Genomic DNA, 19,936 nt, shown 5'->3' with positions numbered 1-19,936 from the left:
ATTCCTATGTTTACAGCTTATGTGGTTATCTGCTTATTTCTAGTGTTGGAAAATAATAAAAATTTATTTAAATTTTATTTATTTGTTTGTATTTTTATTTCATGTTTATTCTATTTTTAGTTTTGTAATGAAAAACTAAAACGAAAATGAGATTGGAATGCGGAATCAGTTGTAATCCATTCTTCCCCACTAAATAAATACTTTGGAATCGTGATAGCTTCCTGGGCTACCCACAATATGAAACTTATTGAAGTAAATTCGTTGGCGGAACTCACCAAATGTCTGAGAAAAGTCACCGATTTACTGCTGAATTAGGCCAGTTCCTGTAAGCCTGTGAAAACATTTAAAATTTGCGTCTAATGAAGATCAAATTACATACATTCAATAAACTAAATTTCAATATTAAAAATAACCAACTTAAAGGGGTGTTCACGGTGCACAGAGGTTATTTTTAATTTTATAATCAGATAACCTGATAACCAGGCAACCGTGAACAACCTTAATGCAAACTGAAAGCAGATATAGAGCAATTAATCTCCATATTTAATATTAACACGACATTGTGTTTACAAATAACTGTAATTAGTTTACAAATCTAAAAAATAAAACTGTCTAATCTGTATTTAAATCAGTAATCGGCACTCATATCCACCAGGATCGGAATATGATCGTTTATTTACCTGTAAATAACACCAATATCAACAAACTTCATAAAAATTATAAAAAACATCAGAGAAAGAAAGCGCATAACAGGTTATTATAATCCATATACCACGTTATCTTTATGCCAACCACTGACTTAAATGTATAACATATATAATTGTAAACTAGCTGCAGGCTTTAAAATTTCGTTATAATTATAAGTGATTCATTTAAATCAGATTTGTGATAATGTTAAAACAGTTTATTTGATGTTAACTGAAAATTTAAATAAATACATAAGGTTTAATTTTTAAAATAAATAAAACTAATTTAACAACTTATAGAACAAATTTTACAGACATAAAAATGTACATTCATTTATAATGTATGCAAAATAATTGTGCGGATGTAGCTGGAAAAATATTTTCCAGAAAGTTTTGTGGATTACAAGAAAATTGTGGCAGTGTAGACTATGAGTACTTTAAAGGGACGGTGTTGTATTTTGTGCTGGTAGAAATATAAAAAAAAAATTGTTCAAAGATCCGTCTCATTGTGTCTGTGTCATGGCAAACAGAAAGAAATATGTGAGATTATGTAGATAGCAGTACTATGTTACTACATATAGAGCAGACCTTTAAATACTTTAATCATAATATTGTGAATTAAAAGGAGCCTCAATTAAACTTGATAAATAAGTTTGTCCGGTTTTTCCAATGGCTTTCGAACCGTTTGAAATGCTTTGATTTGAGATCTCATAAGGTAAATGAGGTAAAAAATCGTCAAAATGACAATCAATCTGCGAATATGAAAGGCCCAATCAGTAGACATTTTGTTTTGTAAAGAGGTCCTAAATTTTTTTTATTTTTTAGTTATATTTACAAGAAATGCTGTGCTATTGATATCACCTATTTGTATATGCATTCGAAGAGATTTAGCTAAGACACAATTTGTTAGCGAAGACACAATACAGTGATGCATAGATAATTCATGTATCAAATCACGTAAGTGGAAATATCACACTTTTCTTAGTTAACTTTTGGATTTTGTTAACTAAAAGCTAATTCTAAATAGCACGGAATATTTAGTACTAAATATTGTAGTTTTTCCCTTCGATTCAAATAAATATATTGAGTTTTTTTAGTAAATTTTTAACAAGACTTTTTTAACCAACAAAATACCAATTATAATAGTAATAATTTTTTTTTTAAATTTAACTGTGACTTTAGTTACAGATTTATTAACATTTTCCTCGAAGGTCGAAATGCATTCTGACTTTTAGTTTTTGTTCTCTCAGCTGTTTTGTGAGTGATGTCATAATTTTAGCACGTGAAATTTTATTTTATTTTTAATAAAAATTTTACTAATTTTTACTCACCCGATCTATTCGAAATATTTTTTTATTAGTTTTTCAATAAAATCGTGTCATAATTATTGTTTTTTACACCTAAACCGGCAATAATGTCCTGAGGCACTCTTCACCTTTTTGCACCTGGTTCCTAAACTTAATTTGCAAATTAGTTTCTGATGGCCGTTCTGAGTTTATTGGGTCATAATTACCCTAAACAAAATTATTCGACAACTTTTTTTTAGGTTTTTAAAGTTTGCGGGTTAGAGGGTTAATTACCAATTAGAAAATTTTGGAAAATGAATGCATTCTTTCAATAACTGAGTTTATCTTTCATGACAGCATTCACGTACTAGTGAGATACACAACACAGTCAAGCAGTATGTATCGTAAGATACATCCAGCACAATATCTGCATATATTGACCAGAATTATAGCTGACAATGTGACTAACAGTGTGACAACCAGTCGGTTAGCCTGTCAGGCCAGCAGTCAGTCAGTGAGTTAATGTTTGCTGTTACTGAAAAGAATACTTGTTGCTGCTTGTTGTAGCCGTTTTATGTACGTGTTGTATACTATAGTTTTTTCTCGTCTCAGTTGTTTGTGACTCTAAAGTTTAAACTTAAAATAAAATGAAAAGCCAAGCAGGTTTTTTATAAAGCCATAAATTTTAAGTTCACAAAACTTGTGTTCTCACAATACACAATTTCTTATTTTTTCCCTTACATTTGTCGCATAGAACATAAAGCGACTTTTTTTTTTAAAAAAATAAGTGTTTCTTCTTTTTTACAAAAAAAATGTTAAGATATCGATTAATTATTTAGAATTTTAAACGATCTTTTGTCAAACAAATACTCGTACATTCTTTTGTTAGAGAAAATCCAAAAAAGAGAAATATATTTATACAATACAGTCGATACAAGTCGAATGTATCTGAACTAACGAAATAAGAAAAGATGCTTGTTTGCGTAGGTTGTCGTTAAGACAGAAAGAAACCAAACCGAGAAATGTTGGTAGACAACTTGGTAGGTTAAGCCATAAAATTGAAATCGTATAATATAAATATTTATAATTGTTTTGTTTTATTATAGGCCCCCCCTTCGAAAAACCAACCATACGATTTTATGACCAAATAATCGTATACAAATTTGTGAATTTTGTAGCATAATGCTACAAGTATATTACATATTTTTTTTTATTTTTTATGGTTTTATATCTCATGAGTCGTTGTGTAGTTTTTTCTCAGTGTATCACTGCTGGAGCGCATGCGCACTAATACACGTACAGAGTGAAGTTAACTAACGATACATGACAATCTCAGTAAAATGCAAATATACGTGTTTTAGATCAATCATCGACGCTAAATGATCCTCAGGGATATGGTGCGAATGAACCAGGTTTAGCACAAGCAATAAAAATGTATACCATCTTGTTGCGAGGGTAGTTTATTAAGTTCTCCTTCGGAAGAATGGTAATGTAATAATTTCCAAATAAACAAATTTGTTGAACTATAAACAATTATCATCAATTATTTTTGTTATATACTAGATAATACCCGGTGAGCTTCGCTACCAGTATCGTAATGAAATCAAAAGTTTAGAGTTAAAAAATATATGTAAAATGAGAGAGCTATTCAGACAAAGTTTGAATAATCTCGTAATTAAGTTCTCAAGATATTTAAAAATAACTGATTACTTTGTATGGGACTGACCTCAGTACCGATCCCAGCCATTTTTTGGTTAAACTTCATGCATTGATACGAAATTAATTTAAAGACTTTATAGTTCTCGAGATATTGGAGAATAACAATTTACTTTGTATAATAGGTGACAATCCCTCCAATTTTCAGTCAAACTCCGTATACTGTTAAGCAATTAGTTCGTACAAATTTTAAATACTTTTACGATTATAGTTCTTCAGATATTCGAAATTAAGGATTTACATTGTATGGGAGATGCCACGCCCACTAATACAATACTGCATTTTCATCCAACTATATACAATAATATGTGAGATATTCGGACAAAGCTTTAAGACTTATTTACTTTGCATGGGAGGGTACGCACTCCCTCTTCCGATCAGTCACATTTTCGGTTAAACTTCATGCACTGATGAGAAATTGATTCGTATTAAGTTCTGCAGATATTTGAAAATAACTATTTACTTGATATGGTTGGTGCCACGCCCATTTTCAATGGTACCGAAGTAAATTCCGCAAAGTTTTGCGGCTTTCACAATTATAGTTCACCAGATATTCCATTACAACTATATACTTTTTATGGGAAGTGCCACGCCCACTTGAAATCGTTCCTTCCAGATATAGAGAAACATACAGTAAACATTTTAAGAGGATCGGTCCAGTGGTTTAGGCTCCTATAAGTCCAATTAAAGTGGGAAAGATAACACTGCGTTACACGATTTTGGTACCCTCTTAACTGTTAGCTGGAATGAATAGGTAATGAGTCATAGATTAAATGTTGCAAACATCACGTCTAGTTTTCGAGGTAAATGTCAATTATTACTTTTACTACCCTCACTCCAGGGTTAAAAGAAACAATTACTAATGATCAATATGTAATTGATTTTATGAATTACATTTTGTTCTATAAAAAAATTCAATATAATAAACCGTCTAGATTTGAATTTTCAAATTTTGCAAGAATTGGCTGACTTGGAATACCTACTTTTAATTTGTTGTTTATGAAGAGATCATTTCCTTTAAGAGTTGCTAGATTGTAGCAAAATACTTTTTTCTCTGTGAGTTTTATTGCTATCACCAAAATATAATTTTAAACATTATTGTTTAGATAGACCCATATTTGTGTTAGGAAATAGTTAACAGTTATATAAAATTATAATAATAATAATAATAAGAAATACATAATTAAGTTTGAATTGTGCCTGTAATCAGTCTTTGGCCTGTTACATTCAATAAATGAAATAAATAATTTGTTTTCCATTCCAGTAATCGTTTATTTATCCATTGATATCCAGGGAATATCATTACCAATATTGATGAGTAACAATTTACTATGGATGTTTGTGATATTCGTGAGATAGACTGGATCCAAAGGTTTGAAAGAATTAATTTTTAATACAATTTGCAATATCAAATAAATGTTGTATGTCTCCATTAAAGTATTTATTACGAATTAATTTATTTATAGGATCAATATTTTAGGACTTCCTTTAAGAACTGATTATTTATAGAATTTATTCCTTTTTGAATAATTCAATTTCACTTTAATTCAAAACCATTACAAAATACCTTAATCAATCTTTCAAATTTCTTTTCAATTTCGATTACATTTGAATTAACAAAACTTTAATCATTCAAAAAACCCTACTGACATATTTATGATTTACATTTTGAATACAATTTTGTTTGTCACGTTTCCTGTGATTATCGATAATTAAATTATATATTTCATAAAACTTTTCAATTAACCCTCGTTTAAAAAAGACCAAACACAAGAGTTATAAAATAAAATACAAAAAATGGCAAAGGAATCATAAGTAAATAAAACGAAGGAAAAAATATATATAAAATAAAGGAGCAGGTAGCAACAGGTTTAGATTAATATTTGAAATTAATGAGATTTATTGGATCGGTTCTTATTTTCCCCCATTCGCTTTAGTTTAAACAAATCTTTTGAAAACAAAAAAGAAACTGAAATTTTCATTAAGGGTATTTGTTGAATTTTGTTGTTTAAACAAAATGAAGTTTATCTTAAAATAAACAATAGTTGCACGAACATTAAACATAAAATCGGACCAGAGAAAATAAACATGGGCGAGTGTGTGTGTGTGCGTGTGAGAGAGAGACTCACTTGATATCACTGATGATCGCATAAAGAAAATTGAAAATGAGTTTAACTGTTAAAATGCAATATATACTAAAGTATGTATGTAGTTCCTAAACACAAATGCAATTAAACGAGTTTAGGTTAGGTTTAAGCACTGATTCAGGTAAGAGAGTTTTAAATGTATGTAAGAGCATTTAGAGTGCATTTTAAAAGAGTACAAGAGAGTAAAGTACATACATAGATGTAAATTATTTTCAAAACTTAGTTTTATCGGCGGTTCAGCAATATAATTTTAAAATTTTTATACATTAGTTCGAGTTGAAACGGCGAGAAGATCGGTAGTATACTTCAAGTAAACCTCGCATTAAAGATCGTGTGTTTTATTTATTTTACTTGGCAATAAAAGAAAATAAACAATATAATAATAATATCTACCAACATTGTATTTGAATATAAAAAAGAACTGCTTCAGACACACATAGCAAATTAAAAGCTGCTTTAATATGTTTGGCAAATGTTTAATTTAGAACAAACAAAAAAGAAAATAATTTGCAAACGAAACTCGGTGGCAAACAACACTCTGGTTGCAACCACCATTTCTACTGGCAGCAGCACCAGCAACGCCATCATCAGTATTGTGAACGTCATCTGACGTGTACAACCAGCAGCAGTTTAAGTAGCATCAGACATATTTGCAACAGTAGACAGGAAACGTATTTTAAAGTGCAACGGTGCATGAAAAAGTGCATTCGTTAAACGAAAAAAAGTCCACAGCAAAAAGACAAAACAAAATCAACAAACACAACAGCAGCAAATTAATATTTAATGCTTTAAAACGTGATTTAAACGAACAACAAAAAAATAATTAAAATTTAACTCAAACACAAATTATCTCATTTCTACTCTATGGCTTAAACAAATTTAGTTAAATATTTATAAAATAAAAAAAAGTATATAAAGGTGAGATTTGTTTTGTAACTGAATACAAATTATGTTTTATGTAGCTACACATTAAGTATCTAAAACTCTTTTTTTTTAATTTCAATTAATTTTTCTATGTGTATATTAATTTTTTTCTTCTCTAAAGTAACAAAAAAATAAGCCAAGAGCAACAAGAGTCACATACTTAACGAAAAAAATACCTTAAAACCAGTTTCGAAAATAAAAGCAATAAAATTAAAATACATATTGGAAAAAACAAAAAAAAGCAGATAAAGAAGACCAAAACTCAGAAAACAAACAAAATAATCATAAAAAAAGAAAATAATGTTTAAAGTGCGTGAAGTTCAGGGATGGTACCAAAAAAAGTACTTCTGGTTTAAGTTGAACCTTGTGTTTTTGGTACTAAACATGTTGAGAACACATGTGGATAGTCTGTCTTATATTAAACATTTAGTTTCGGGGCTAGAAGTAAATTAAGAAGTTTTTAAACGAAAAAAACTTTTTCCTGAAAATATCCCGGTATTTAAGTAAAAAGTACTACATATTTTATAAATGAAATTATTTCGGATAATATTTGTTAAGAGCTATCGTTATAACTTGAAATAGAAAAATGGTTTCAAAAATTTGGTACTAAATTTATTAATTCTGTATGTTTGTACTGAAAAAAGTACCTAAAGTTGTACTGGTTCTTTGCAGTCCTGGTGAAGTTAGTTGTGGTGGCTTTTGTTGTCGTGTTTGTATTTATTCTCTCCCTTTTATCCATAGATGCCAGATAAAATTCCTCAAAATTGTGAAATTTACTTTTCGAAATGGTCGAAATGAAGTAACACTTAATTAGTTTAATTAGGATTTTCCTACAATAATGTCACTAAGTTATTTGTATAATTATTATGTAATAAAATCTTAAAAGAAATCATTAAATATTTAATGGATCGTTTTTGGTTTTAAATCTAGAAAGCAGTACTGAAAAGATGTTATTAACAGTAAAACAAATGTTGATTGATATGTTCCGAAAATCAGGTTTGGATATTTTGAGAGAAATCGTCAAATCTTCTTAATGGACCGTTTTTGGTTTCAAATCTAGAATATAGAAAAAGCCTATTAAGCGTCCTATTTAAGTCTACTATACTAAAAAGAAGTTATTAACGTTTTTTACGAAATTCAGGTTTAGATATTTTAAGTTATATCTTGAATGGAGCTAAATCGCCAAATCTGGCAACAGCGTGTTTTAAAACAGAGAAAACAAAATGTACAAAACAAACTCCCTAAAGTAAAGCATAAATTACTACCAATACCCTCCAATACATACAAAATTCTAAAATTAACAAAAGAGAGTTTTTAAAGTAAGAGAGAATCACCAAATGAAACCTCTCAATTCGAGATAAGAAACAAGGAATAAATGTATAAATTTAAATTATTTATATTGACAAAAATTATTAACATGATGAAATTCAAAAAATGGAATATATACAAAAATTCGATACTATTGAATTGTAAATTTTTAATATTAAAAACAGACGTGTGGACATCATACTACTTAGTACAAGTGTTTTTTTTTTTGTGTCTTTATGGTTTAAAACCACATTTTAGTTAAATAAATATTATTTATTATTTGCGTTATTGAATAATATTTTTCCATTAATACTAGTTTTCTATTGAGTTTAGTTACTGTTCCAATCAGTTGTTTACAATTCTGTGATGTGTAATTTTTAATTTTAAGCATATTTTTACGAATTATCAAGTAATTATCAGTGATTTAACAAAGAGTTCTACAAATTGTACCGGTCTTTTTATTGAAATATTTTCTCTTTTAAATTTATATTCAAAACTTTTTTATATCACAGATTTTAAAATAAAAATTATAGTGCATAGTAGTAACTCGAATCTACAATTAAATCTTAGTTAGTCCTTGACCTTAATTACAAATAAATTATAATGTTGTACATATGAACATGAAAAAGTTTTAATTCGAGTTACAAGATTCATATTTCACTTTTAAACTGTCATTTGTAAGATTTCTAAAACAAAAATAAATTGTGTGTAGACTTTAGAGTGCATGTAGGTTATTTTTTAATATTTAAACATTGAATTGAAATAGCTAACAAGGCCAACAAATCACTTGTAAAAGTTGTATGTATGTATATGGTTTTAGATTGTTTTCTAACCCAGCAACAAATATGACCAAAAATTTTTTATTTTATATTTAAATTTCATAGTTGGCTACAGTTACCGCAAAACTGCTACCATTACCCCTAAAATACCCTATCAGCACAATTACCGTTACCGCTAGTGGTACTGAAGTAGTTGCAACTTCCGTCACCGATATAATCATAAATACCGTTACCGCTATTCACAAATTTTAAAATGAAATAAACACCACCTTTGTCAATTTATTTTTAATTTTTGTACATTTTATTAACAAATTAATTCATTATGAAATTACCTTTATCATTAAAATGCCGTTACCGAAATAAAAATACCGCTACCGAAATAATCCAAATTACTGTTTCGAAACGTTGGCCAATCTTGATAAATTTTAATAATATTAAAAATATTTATTGCTTTTTAATATTTTTATTAAACAGAACTTGAGTTTTAAAATAATTTAGTACTTTCAATCCATATATATAATTCAAGCCCCTATTTTTGAGAATTTTGTATAAAAACATGTAACTGGTTCGCTCGATTTGATTAATTTTATATTTTGTATTATTATTATATTTATCAGTGATAAATTTAACTTTGCTAGATTCATTCATTTAAATATTATGGAAAATATATATTTAGTATATAGTCTGGTTCACCCAATTTGTTTAATTTTTTATTTATATTATATATTGGCTGGATGTTATCGGGAACAAAAAATTTGTAAGCCCGAATAATGTTGTTCATATATTTTGGTCCAAAACTTTTTTCAAGTTCAACTTATTTTGTTAATTTTTGGATACATAAGCCAATGGCTAGTAAAAACTATTTGTGTAAAATTTTCTAGAAAATTATATCACCCAGGTCCATTCCCCAATGCCTTAGTGATCCTTCAACAGACAGACGGACATGGTATGATCGTTTTAAAATTTAATATTGTGGGTTTAAAAAATTTTGGAAAAAGTTGAAACAGATATGGAAAAAAATTACTAAGATTAATGAAAGTTTAGAAATTAATGGACCAATAGATAAATTTAGAAATTTCTAAACAAAAGAAAAATGTTGAGAATATATTTGTTTATAAATAATAATTTCAAAAAAACTTTATTTAATATAGGAAACAAAATAATTGTTACCAGCAAATTTATTGTAATTTATCCATTGACATCCATTAACATTGAATCAGTTTTATTATTTTGGATACATATAGATTAGTTGTTACAACCGAATTTGTTCCCAATCAAATGATTCAGTCTTAACTACAGAATTTTTCAGTTGTGATTACACTATAGACAACAACAATTTTGAAGTTTCAAGCGTAATTCTATTCTGTTACTACAACGGAACAAATTGTTCTATCTAACAATCAAATCATTGTATTCGCAACAAATTCGGTTGTCACAATTAATAATATGTATTGCTGGGTGATGAGTAAAAATATTTTAAAGATTTCTAAAGTAAGTTCATAATTTATTGCTGGGAAATTTTATTGCTATTGATTTTCTGGGGAAACATCAATGTTTACTTTAAGAAAACAAAACTTGAAATATAATAAAAATACTACAGCGATAAGAATAATTAAGTATTGCATTACGTGTTAAAACACAGATTATATTCAAGCAGAGACCCAGATTTTCAAACACAGACTTGCAACATAACATTCTTGGGATGAAATGAATGAAAATAATGAAAGCTTTAAAGAAATATGACTAATAAACAAACAAAAAATAGAACTTACACATGTATTTGGAAATAAATAAATAATTGTAACAGATATTTTCATAAGATATCAAATTTATAGCAAACAAATACTAAATACTTTTTCTTATTTTATTTTACTTGCAGCTTAACAAAAAAAAAACAACTTCTGAGAAGTTTTAAGACTTAAGAAACGACAAGGAGAGAGGATTCATTGTGATCTTTATAGATTTATTAGAGACGTAAAGAAAAATCTCAAACACTTACCACAAAGATGGCGGTGTTTGGTATGGTTTCGGCCGTATCCGGCTTTATAAAGATACGATATTTATTGGACAAAGCCGTAATAGATAATATGGTATTTCGTTGCCATTATAGAATAACAACAGCCATATTGTTTGTTTGCTGTATTATAGTAACAGCCAACAATTTAATTGGTAAGTACTTAACAAATAAACTACATAAGCTATACAATTTAAACAAAAAAAACACACAAAAAAAAATAAACCAATTGTTAATGTAATGTTAATTTATTCATTAAATAACACGAGTTCTTAAACAAATGTTAACAACATACAAAACACCACAACACAAAACGTTTACATCGTAGTATGTATGCATTTACTCGTATAGTGCGGTTACACAGCTGTAAATAGCTTTCACCATAAATTGTTGCTATTGTTAACATATTAACACTTATGGTAAAACATATTGACCAGTTGAAATTGGTACAAATTTATCTAACAAATATGAAATGCATTGTTATGTATTTAGCATATAAACACTTTGGTAAACAGAAAATTTGAAACCATATGTAAATTATTTAAATTGTATAGAGTCAATGATCTTGTTTACTTAACATTTACATATTTTTAATTTTTTTTTGGAAAATCTAAATGTTTTTGGTTACAAAATCAATATTTACTAATTTCTTTGGTTTGAATTATTTGTAAATAGAAATTTTAAACATTTAGCGATCAAATTTATTTAAGTAAAAAGTGCTAAATAATTGCCTTTGTCAACTTTCTGTATTCATATGAGATTTATCACAGTTATATGAAATTTTATTTATATGATTTATGTACAAGTTATAGAAAAAAAGTACTCTACAATAGTTAGAGAAAATGTTTAAAAAGTTTTCTATAAATATTTTACAAATTTTCATTATAGGTGACTTTGAATCAGAACTTCGAATTAATTCATTCAATTTATGATTAATTCACTAAAATCTTAATTCAGAATTAAACATTTCAGCAATTAATTCCATAAAAACCTTCCCTGAATGAATTCATAATAACATTCTATCAACCATTGAATGATTAAATGTTTGATAATTTAAATCTAAGAACATTTTTTTTTTCCTCCATCAGTTTTATTTTACTTTTAATCAAAATGAATTGAACAACTTTTTTTAAGACTTTCTGTAATAGATTTGAATTGAAGAATAATGTAATCATTCAATAAATTTGATTAAGATATTTTGTAATGGATTTGAATTAAAGAAGACTTCAATGATTCAATAAGGAATTAATTCTACAAGGAATTGAATGCAATAAGTTTGCTGTACTAAGGAATTATGCATAGGAATTAATTCATAATGAATTCTTTAATGTAATTTTTAAGAGAAAAAATTTAATTTGATTTTTAAAATTGAACGAAGAATTAATTCTTTCGATTCTTTGCTTTGAATATGTTGTGGTTGTGGGTATATAAGGCAAAGGGCAGAAAAAGGGCAACATATGAACTAGATAATATACATATTAATAACAATGCAAATAAATATGTTAATATGTATTCGGAATTCAACTTTTAAGACAATAATGGGTTTATAAAATTTAGCATTGCCTTCGTGGTATTTAAAAAAAAACAAAAGATATCAAGGGGCAGAAAAAGTGCAATATTTTTGCCATAAAAAATTCGTATAAAAAATTTACAAAAATTATTCACAAAATTAAGTTAATTTTAAAAAAATTGTGAAATGAAATTTCATATGAGGATAATGGACCACAAAAACTAGATTTAAAACTTCTTATCCTCGTGGCATTAAAAAAAAGATATCAAGGGGCAGAAAAAGTGCAATATTTTTGCCATAAAAAATTTACAAAATGGTTCACAAAATTAAGTTAATTTTAAAAAATTGTTAAATGAAATTTCAAAAATGAGGATAATGGACCACAAAAACTAGATTTAAAACCTCAATTTTATTTTTCAAAATCGTACACCATATTTGGTCATATAGTGAACAAATAAATATTTGTTGGAATTTCCCAAATACTTTGTCACGCTTTATTTATTTATTTAATATCTATGTACACATCATTATGACAGTTTCATATTTAACAGTAATCCAACAATAAACAAATTTGTAACAATAATCACTTTTTGTTTTGTGGTGCACAACATTTTTAACCTCAATACTACGTTAAATTGTAATTTGAATCTACCTGTAATATGTATTAAAACATTCACACTACACTATCCTATTCGAAACAGATAAAAAAAATAAAGAAAAAAAGTCAATGGCTTTTTTATTGTTTCTGTGTTTTATTTCGGTAAACCAACAATTCATTTTGATGTCTGTGCTTTTCAATCTTCTTGGCCTGATATGTATGTACATTTTCAGACAAACCACAAAGCTCCCAAACAGCACGAACAAAATAGTGTTGTTTGTATGAATAATAATGAAATTCCCAGTATTCTATGAAATTTCCATGAATTTATTTATGAATCACAGTCACAAAACTTAAGAGATTTTTGGTTTTTTTTTTTAAAGGAAAACATTAAATTTTGTAGACATAACAGACAGATAAATAGTGTTTTGTGTTTTAGTGGGGAAAGTGTTTTGTTTCTTTTTATAAATATTTTGGAAAAACATTGGGCAAGTTGCCCAAAAAACTAAATATTTATTGAATGTATTAATCATCATTTTATAGATTTTTTATGGTATTTTGATGTACGATATTGAAAAAAGTGGCTGGCAATAGTATTTTTTTAATTAATTAGTTTTTTTCTTGTTTTAACATTTCATTCATGACTATTTTGTTTTACCATGTGGTAAAAATCTGTTTTGATTCAAAATGTTTGTAAACATTTAATTGGCAACTTTGTTGCTGTCAACATGTTTTAGTTTGTGTTAAGAAAAATGTGCTAGATTCGCATATTTTTTGGTTTAAAAATCGTAGAAATGGCATACAAAATATAAATTTAGGTTGATAGTCTATGGCATAGCTTTTTTAAAACTCGAATTGAGGTTATTACTAAAGATTTGTGCAACCTTGTTTTTCGGCTAAAAACCGGGGTAGTTAACAAATTGAAATCTAAGCCTATTCAAATGTATTATTGCCATTATTTTCTCTATATACGAATATCATATCATTAGAAGTGATATTCGTAATAATTCCTTTGAGAACTTCAAACTTCTATTTGTATGTATTGTAGCAAATCATACCATAAAATTATTCCCAACATATCAAATTCACAGAATTCTATGAATTAATTCATAATGGAATGAATTCTTGATTATAAATTGACAAAACCTTTAAATGCTAACATTTTTTAATTCATAAAATTTCAAGTATAACTGAACATTTATGAAATACAAATGGATAACTATGAAATATAAAAAAAAAATTCTGAAATATAATTAAAAAATTGTGAAATACAATTGGAATTATTTGAAATAATGAAATACAAGCAGAAAAATCTGAAGAATAATTGAAAATTTCTGAAATACAAATGGATAATTTCAATTGTAAATTTCTGAAATAAAAATAATAAATAAATTTCTAAAAAAAATTCTGAAATACAATTGGAAATGGTGTAGTTCTCAATACATAAATATCTAAATATCTCTACATTAATTGGAGTTCGAAAATGTTTAAAACCGTTAGATTTAAACATTTGTTTTTAGATAATAACAAAATCTTGCAGCAACAGTCAGTCAGTCATTTGTAATCAAATGTGTAATGCCACAAAACTTCATTTCAAATTTCCAACCGATTGAAAGTCTTTGAAAACCTGCATGCATCAAATACCAGTTTTGACACAACAAAATTTCTGAAAAAAAATGTAAACACAACACCAGAATTCATAAAATTGGACACTCCCAAAAACATTTTTAAAATTCTGATTGCTTATCAATAATGCATCAGTAGTTTTATTGTTTGTTTACTTAATGCTTTTCTTTACCAAGACATGATTACGATGCAGACAAGGTTTTACCCAACAACCAACCGGCCAAATTCTTTCATTGTTAACGACTAAGGTAAATGATGAATAATAAAAAGGAAAACACAAATATTTATACTCGTACAAATCAACTAAAAGATATAAAAAAAGCCTATTAAAAAATGTACGGATAATGAAACTCTCTTCAACAAAAGAAAATAAAATACAAAATTGAAGAGCAAAGAAAGACAACAAGTGTACTTTATAAAACAATAAAAAGTTTTATTTTTTAATAGTCAATCCCGAATAAAATGAAGTAACAAACAAATGCAAAACTTTTTCTATAACACTCCAAAAAAGTACTATATTGAAAACAAACCAACAAACAAGTACCAGTATAAGTATGTACTTTCAAACATAAAATGCTTCATTACAAAATATTGAGGCACTTGCAAAAGTATCGCTCAAGTACTCGCTACAATTTACAATACAGTGGTGCATCATCTTTCTGCTCTATAGTAGAACACACCCACATTTGAAACATTGAAACTTTGTATGAGAGTACAATGAACAAAATATCAAACAAAAACTTTTCATTATTTTCCTTTTTTTTTTTTTGCTTTTACTCTCCTCAATATTATTTTATTTTAGATATGTACTACAATACTTGTTGTATCTATTAAAAAAGTGCATTCATGGTTAAATATGAACTTAATACGTGTAAATCTCATGTTACTCGGTTTGAATGACGTTGATTTTTGCATTTGAACAACAAGGTTTTTCTTTGTGTTAACAAAAAGATATTGTTCAACTAGATACACTTAGGTATGTACAATTGAAGAAATCAATGTGCACACTAGCACATTTTAAAGGAAATTGAATAAAATTATCAAATTTAGTTTATATTCTTCTTTTTAGAGCACCTTAAATATTTCGAATTTTCAAACATATCTTAAAAAGCTTATATTCTAAAACTACATTGGAAATAATTTAAAATTCATGAACGTTTTGAATTTTTTTTTTCAAAATGTTTAAGTTCTAAATTGGATTATGTAATAAATTGGCCTCAAATGAAACTAAAATTATATTTTTAACAATCCTCCTTATTAAGAGATTATTTTAACAGATTTTTAAAGTTGTCGTACATAAGTTCGAATTTTCGAATTTAATTTCGAAACAGGTTTAAGCATGATTTAGACTTTTTACCAGCTTTAAATATTTTTCGAACATGATTTCGAATTTTCGAACATAATAGATATTGTATTAACACCAGGAGAACGCATGAATGCTAAATTTTAGCCTATTCGTGCTACGAGAACTGGTTTAAAATTCAGTTAGACCTAATTTAATAATTTATATTGACTAAAATTGAATCATTTATATAAACTCATTTTACATACAGTGTAAACACTTTATAAATGTATGTATCTATGTTAATGAACTTTTATGCATCTACTTGCATCTACATAAATAAAATAAACAAATTTATGTTTGCATCTGATAGATGGATGAGCAAAATGTGTATGCAAATTCAATGAGAGAACATAATTAGGTTGATCTCAATTTATTCAATTATGCTAGAAATTCACAAAACACGTAAAACATAGACAATTTAATTTGATTTATATTCTTTATTTTTAATTTAAGGTGATCCAATTTCATGCATTAACGATGGCTCCATACCCATGCATGTTATCAATACATTCTGCTGGATTACATACACTTTCACCATACCGGGACAACAGCACAGGCAAATTGGCACTGATGTGGCCAGTCATGGTTTGGGCAATGAGTTTGGTCAAGAGAAAAGATATCACAGCTATTATCAGTGGGTGCCATTTGTGCTATTTTTCCAGGTAAGTTTTAAACAATACAAATTAAAAAAAAAACAGAAAATTTAATTTAACTTTAACTTTCTTTCTAGGGTCTTATGTTTTATATACCCCATTGGATTTGGAAAAATCTTGAGGATGGCAAAATGCGCATGATTACCGATGGTCTGCGTGGCATGGTTACTATTCCAGAAGACTATCGCAAAGATCGTCAACATCGCATTATTAAATATTTGATTGATAGCTTGAACTCACATGCCGGTTATTCGTTTGCCTATTTCTTGTGCGAGGCTTTGAATTTTGTCAATGTTATTCTAAATATTTTCTTGGTGGATAAATTTTTGGGTGGTGCTTTCATGACCTATGGCACGGATGTCATTAAATTCTCCAATATGGATCAAGAGAAACGTTACGATCCCATGATTGAGATATTCCCTAGATTGACGAAATGCACCTTCCATAAGTTTGGTCCTGGTGGTTCTCCACAGAGACACGACACTTTGTGCGTGTTGGCTTTGAATATTTTGAATGAGAAAATTTACATATTCTTGTGGTGAGTACATTATAATTATAAGCTAAACTAAGACTAATTAAAATGGGGTTGAACTTAGGAGCAAAACACTTTTGTTTCAAATTGAGACTTATGATTGTTTGCATGAAATTACATTACGGAAATTTGACTAAAAATGTTTCTTATAATGTAAATAGTCTCCCACAATTTTAGGAAAATGTTTGTTTTCATTAGAAAATATGTACTGTTAGTAGCTCAATAAAATTGACGTGATCACTATGATGTCATATGATATACGATTTAATCATAGAGAATAGACATAGAGAGGAAACACTCCTGTCAAAGACCTAACTCAGTTGTCAGAAACCTAAGTGTGAGAATGTATTAGTAGAAAAAACTATGTGAAAACAAAAATAAATCTCGTATGTGTGATTGTTTTCAGTAATTTTTTTGTTTGATTTTTTTTCTATTTTCCGCTCTATGTTTCTCTATGGATTTAATTGCTTTGCCATTTATTTCAAACATATTACTCTTGGTTAGTTAACGTGGTAAATAGAATCTATACGATTTCGTTTGGACTACACCACCGACCACACCATTTTGGTATCCCACAAGATCACACAATTTGGTTCCAAAAACCACACAGATAGATCGTTCAGTCTGTCTAGTTCACATATTAAGTGAAAATTTACAGTGAAGATTAAACTGCTCTTAGATAAACTATATTTTATTTAAAGCGTCTATAATCGGATTTTATATTACAAATTTATTGATTATTTTATGTAAATTTCGATCTCAAATAAATTAAAAATTATTCTGGTTATTAATATGTATATTTGTGTAATTAATAACTTTCCCGGGAATTACCGGGGAAATAGTGTTTCTAATTTCAACGATATTTTTCAAACCCTAATTACAAAGTAAATATGAAGAGTTGAGTTTAAAAATCTGGAAAAGTGTCCCGTGAATATTTTTTGGAATTTCTTTTAAACTTTTTTTTCTTAAAGTAACAGTATTATTTCTGATAATAATAGAAAACATATTACATAGTTAAAATAAGAATATATAATTTCCTTGTTATCCCCATAAACTCAAAGTCTGGTTATGTGTTAACTTATAGTTATACTGTCAATTAAAATAATTTTTGTTCAAATAATTAAAGCTTTGAAAACACAGAAAAGTAAAAACACACTGTCATTATTTTTATATAATTTACAATAAGTTTAAATCCATAAAATTTGGAAGGACCATATTGAAGTGTTGCAATTATTAAAGCTTTGTAATCACAAAATAAACAAAATCAATATTATCTAACTTACAATAAGTTAAAGTCCAACAAATTTCGACCAATGTGTTAAAAATGTTGGCTTTTTATTGGTTGCGATCACTTATACTAATTGAAGCCTTTTATACAAATTTAATTTAAGCTAAGGCTTAATATAAAAGTAATTAACATTGGTACTATTTTATTAATTTCCTCTTGATTTCTTCTTACAGGTTCTGGTTTATCATTTTGTCTGTAATTTCCGGTGTTGCTTTGATTTACTCCTTCATGATGGTTACCATGCCTACAACACGCGAAACAATCATCAAGCGTGCCTATCGCTCCGGAAGAAATAAGGAAATTGCCAGCTTGATCAGACGTTTGGATGTAATTTTTTAATCACCCTTAAAACTATCAAACAGATTTATTAATTTAAACAAAATGTTTCATTATAGATTGGAGACTTTTTGCTTTTGCATTTCTTGGGACAGAATGTCAATACAAAATCCTACAATGAAATGATACAGGAATTATGCAATCTCTTGGGTAGCTCAAGGACACCATCGGCTCCTTCCACATTGGAAATGAATCCCATGAATCCTATATATCCCCAGGTGGTAGACACATTTGGTAAAGAAGCCTTTGGCAAAGAAACCGAAACATAAATACATACATATGGATTTTCAATAATTTGTCAACGTATTAAACAAATTATTTTAAATATACAACAACCACAACAACAAAAAAACACAATGCAATCTTTGAAAAAAAGACAGAGAGTTAGAGAGAGTGGAAGAACGATAGATGCAACAAATGATTTCTCATTTATTTTAAACCTAATTTTACGGCAGAAAAATTTTAAAACAAATTAAAAAATTATATATATTTTAATAAATTTTTTATTGTATAATTATATGTGTACTATTACAATAATGTTTTGTCCAGCAAATGTTTTGTGTCAAAATTTTTTTTAAAAACATCTAAATTTATATATTTCAATGTTAAAATTTTAAATTTGTTTAAGTGTATAATCCGTGCAATTTTGTTTGTATAAAACCCTTAATGAGTGACAAAACAATATTTTAATAATAACTAAATTATTAATAAAACTTGACCACCATCAACAATATTTAAAATAGATTTTTTATAATTATTACAAAACCGCCATCACTATGATTAAGTTTTCTTATATATTTTTTTTTCGAAATAAATCAAGTAATTTTTTTTTTTGCAAATACATAATATTAAAATATATATAACAAATATATATATATTTTTTAATAAATTTTCAATTTACTATAATTTTTTAAGCATATAAAGTATATGATTATATACCTAAACATAAATACATATATATATAAAAAATTATTAAATTATAAATTTATATAAAAAAATCAACTATAAAAAAGACAAATTTTCCATGTTCTAAATGTTAGTTAAGTAATAATTTTCTTTTTTTTATAAAATTTTAGAAATTTGTTTATAAACAAAAAGTATTGTGATTATAAAAGAAAACAAGCTACATTTTTATGCTCCTTAAATAAATATTTTACTATAATAAAATTAAAACAAATAATAGTTTCA

At 27.2% G+C, this 19,936-nt stretch overlaps 2 protein-coding genes across 3 annotated transcripts in view; one reads left to right on the top strand and one right to left on the bottom strand.

Moving 5' to 3' along the window:
• spg (dedicator of cytokinesis spg) overlaps positions 1-19,936 on the bottom strand; it is an 87,998-nt gene that overhangs the window by 22,265 nt on the left and 45,797 nt on the right. The window lies entirely within an intron of this gene.
• On the top strand, positions 10,732-19,928 carry Inx3 (innexin 3). Its single transcript, XM_065516125.1, has 5 exons — positions 10,732-11,015; positions 16,393-16,601; positions 16,670-17,130; positions 18,586-18,739; positions 18,808-19,928. The coding sequence occupies exons 1-5, from the start codon at positions 10,853-10,855 to the stop codon at positions 19,015-19,017; spliced, it is 1,197 nt and encodes a 398-aa protein (XP_065372197.1). The 5' UTR covers positions 10,732-10,852; the 3' UTR covers positions 19,018-19,928.

Source organism: Calliphora vicina, chromosome 1, assembly GCF_958450345.1.
Source record: "Calliphora vicina chromosome 1, idCalVici1.1, whole genome shotgun sequence".
Classification (NCBI taxonomy): Eukaryota; Metazoa; Arthropoda; class Insecta; order Diptera; family Calliphoridae; genus Calliphora; species Calliphora vicina.
Note: the sequence above shows the minus strand (reverse complement) of the source record. Positions and strands in the feature narration are given on the sequence as shown.

Coding starts and splice junctions, on each gene's coding strand:
- Inx3 (XM_065516125.1), top strand. CDS start 10,853: ATGGCGGTGTTTGGTATGGTTTCGGCCGTATCCGGCTTTATAAAGATA. Junction 16,602..16,669: donor CATTTGTGCTATTTTTCCAG/GTAAGTTTTAAA, acceptor CTTTCTTTCTAG/GGTCTTATGTTTTATATACC. Junction 18,740..18,807: donor GCTTGATCAGACGTTTGGAT/GTAATTTTTTAA, acceptor GTTTCATTATAG/ATTGGAGACTTTTTGCTTTT.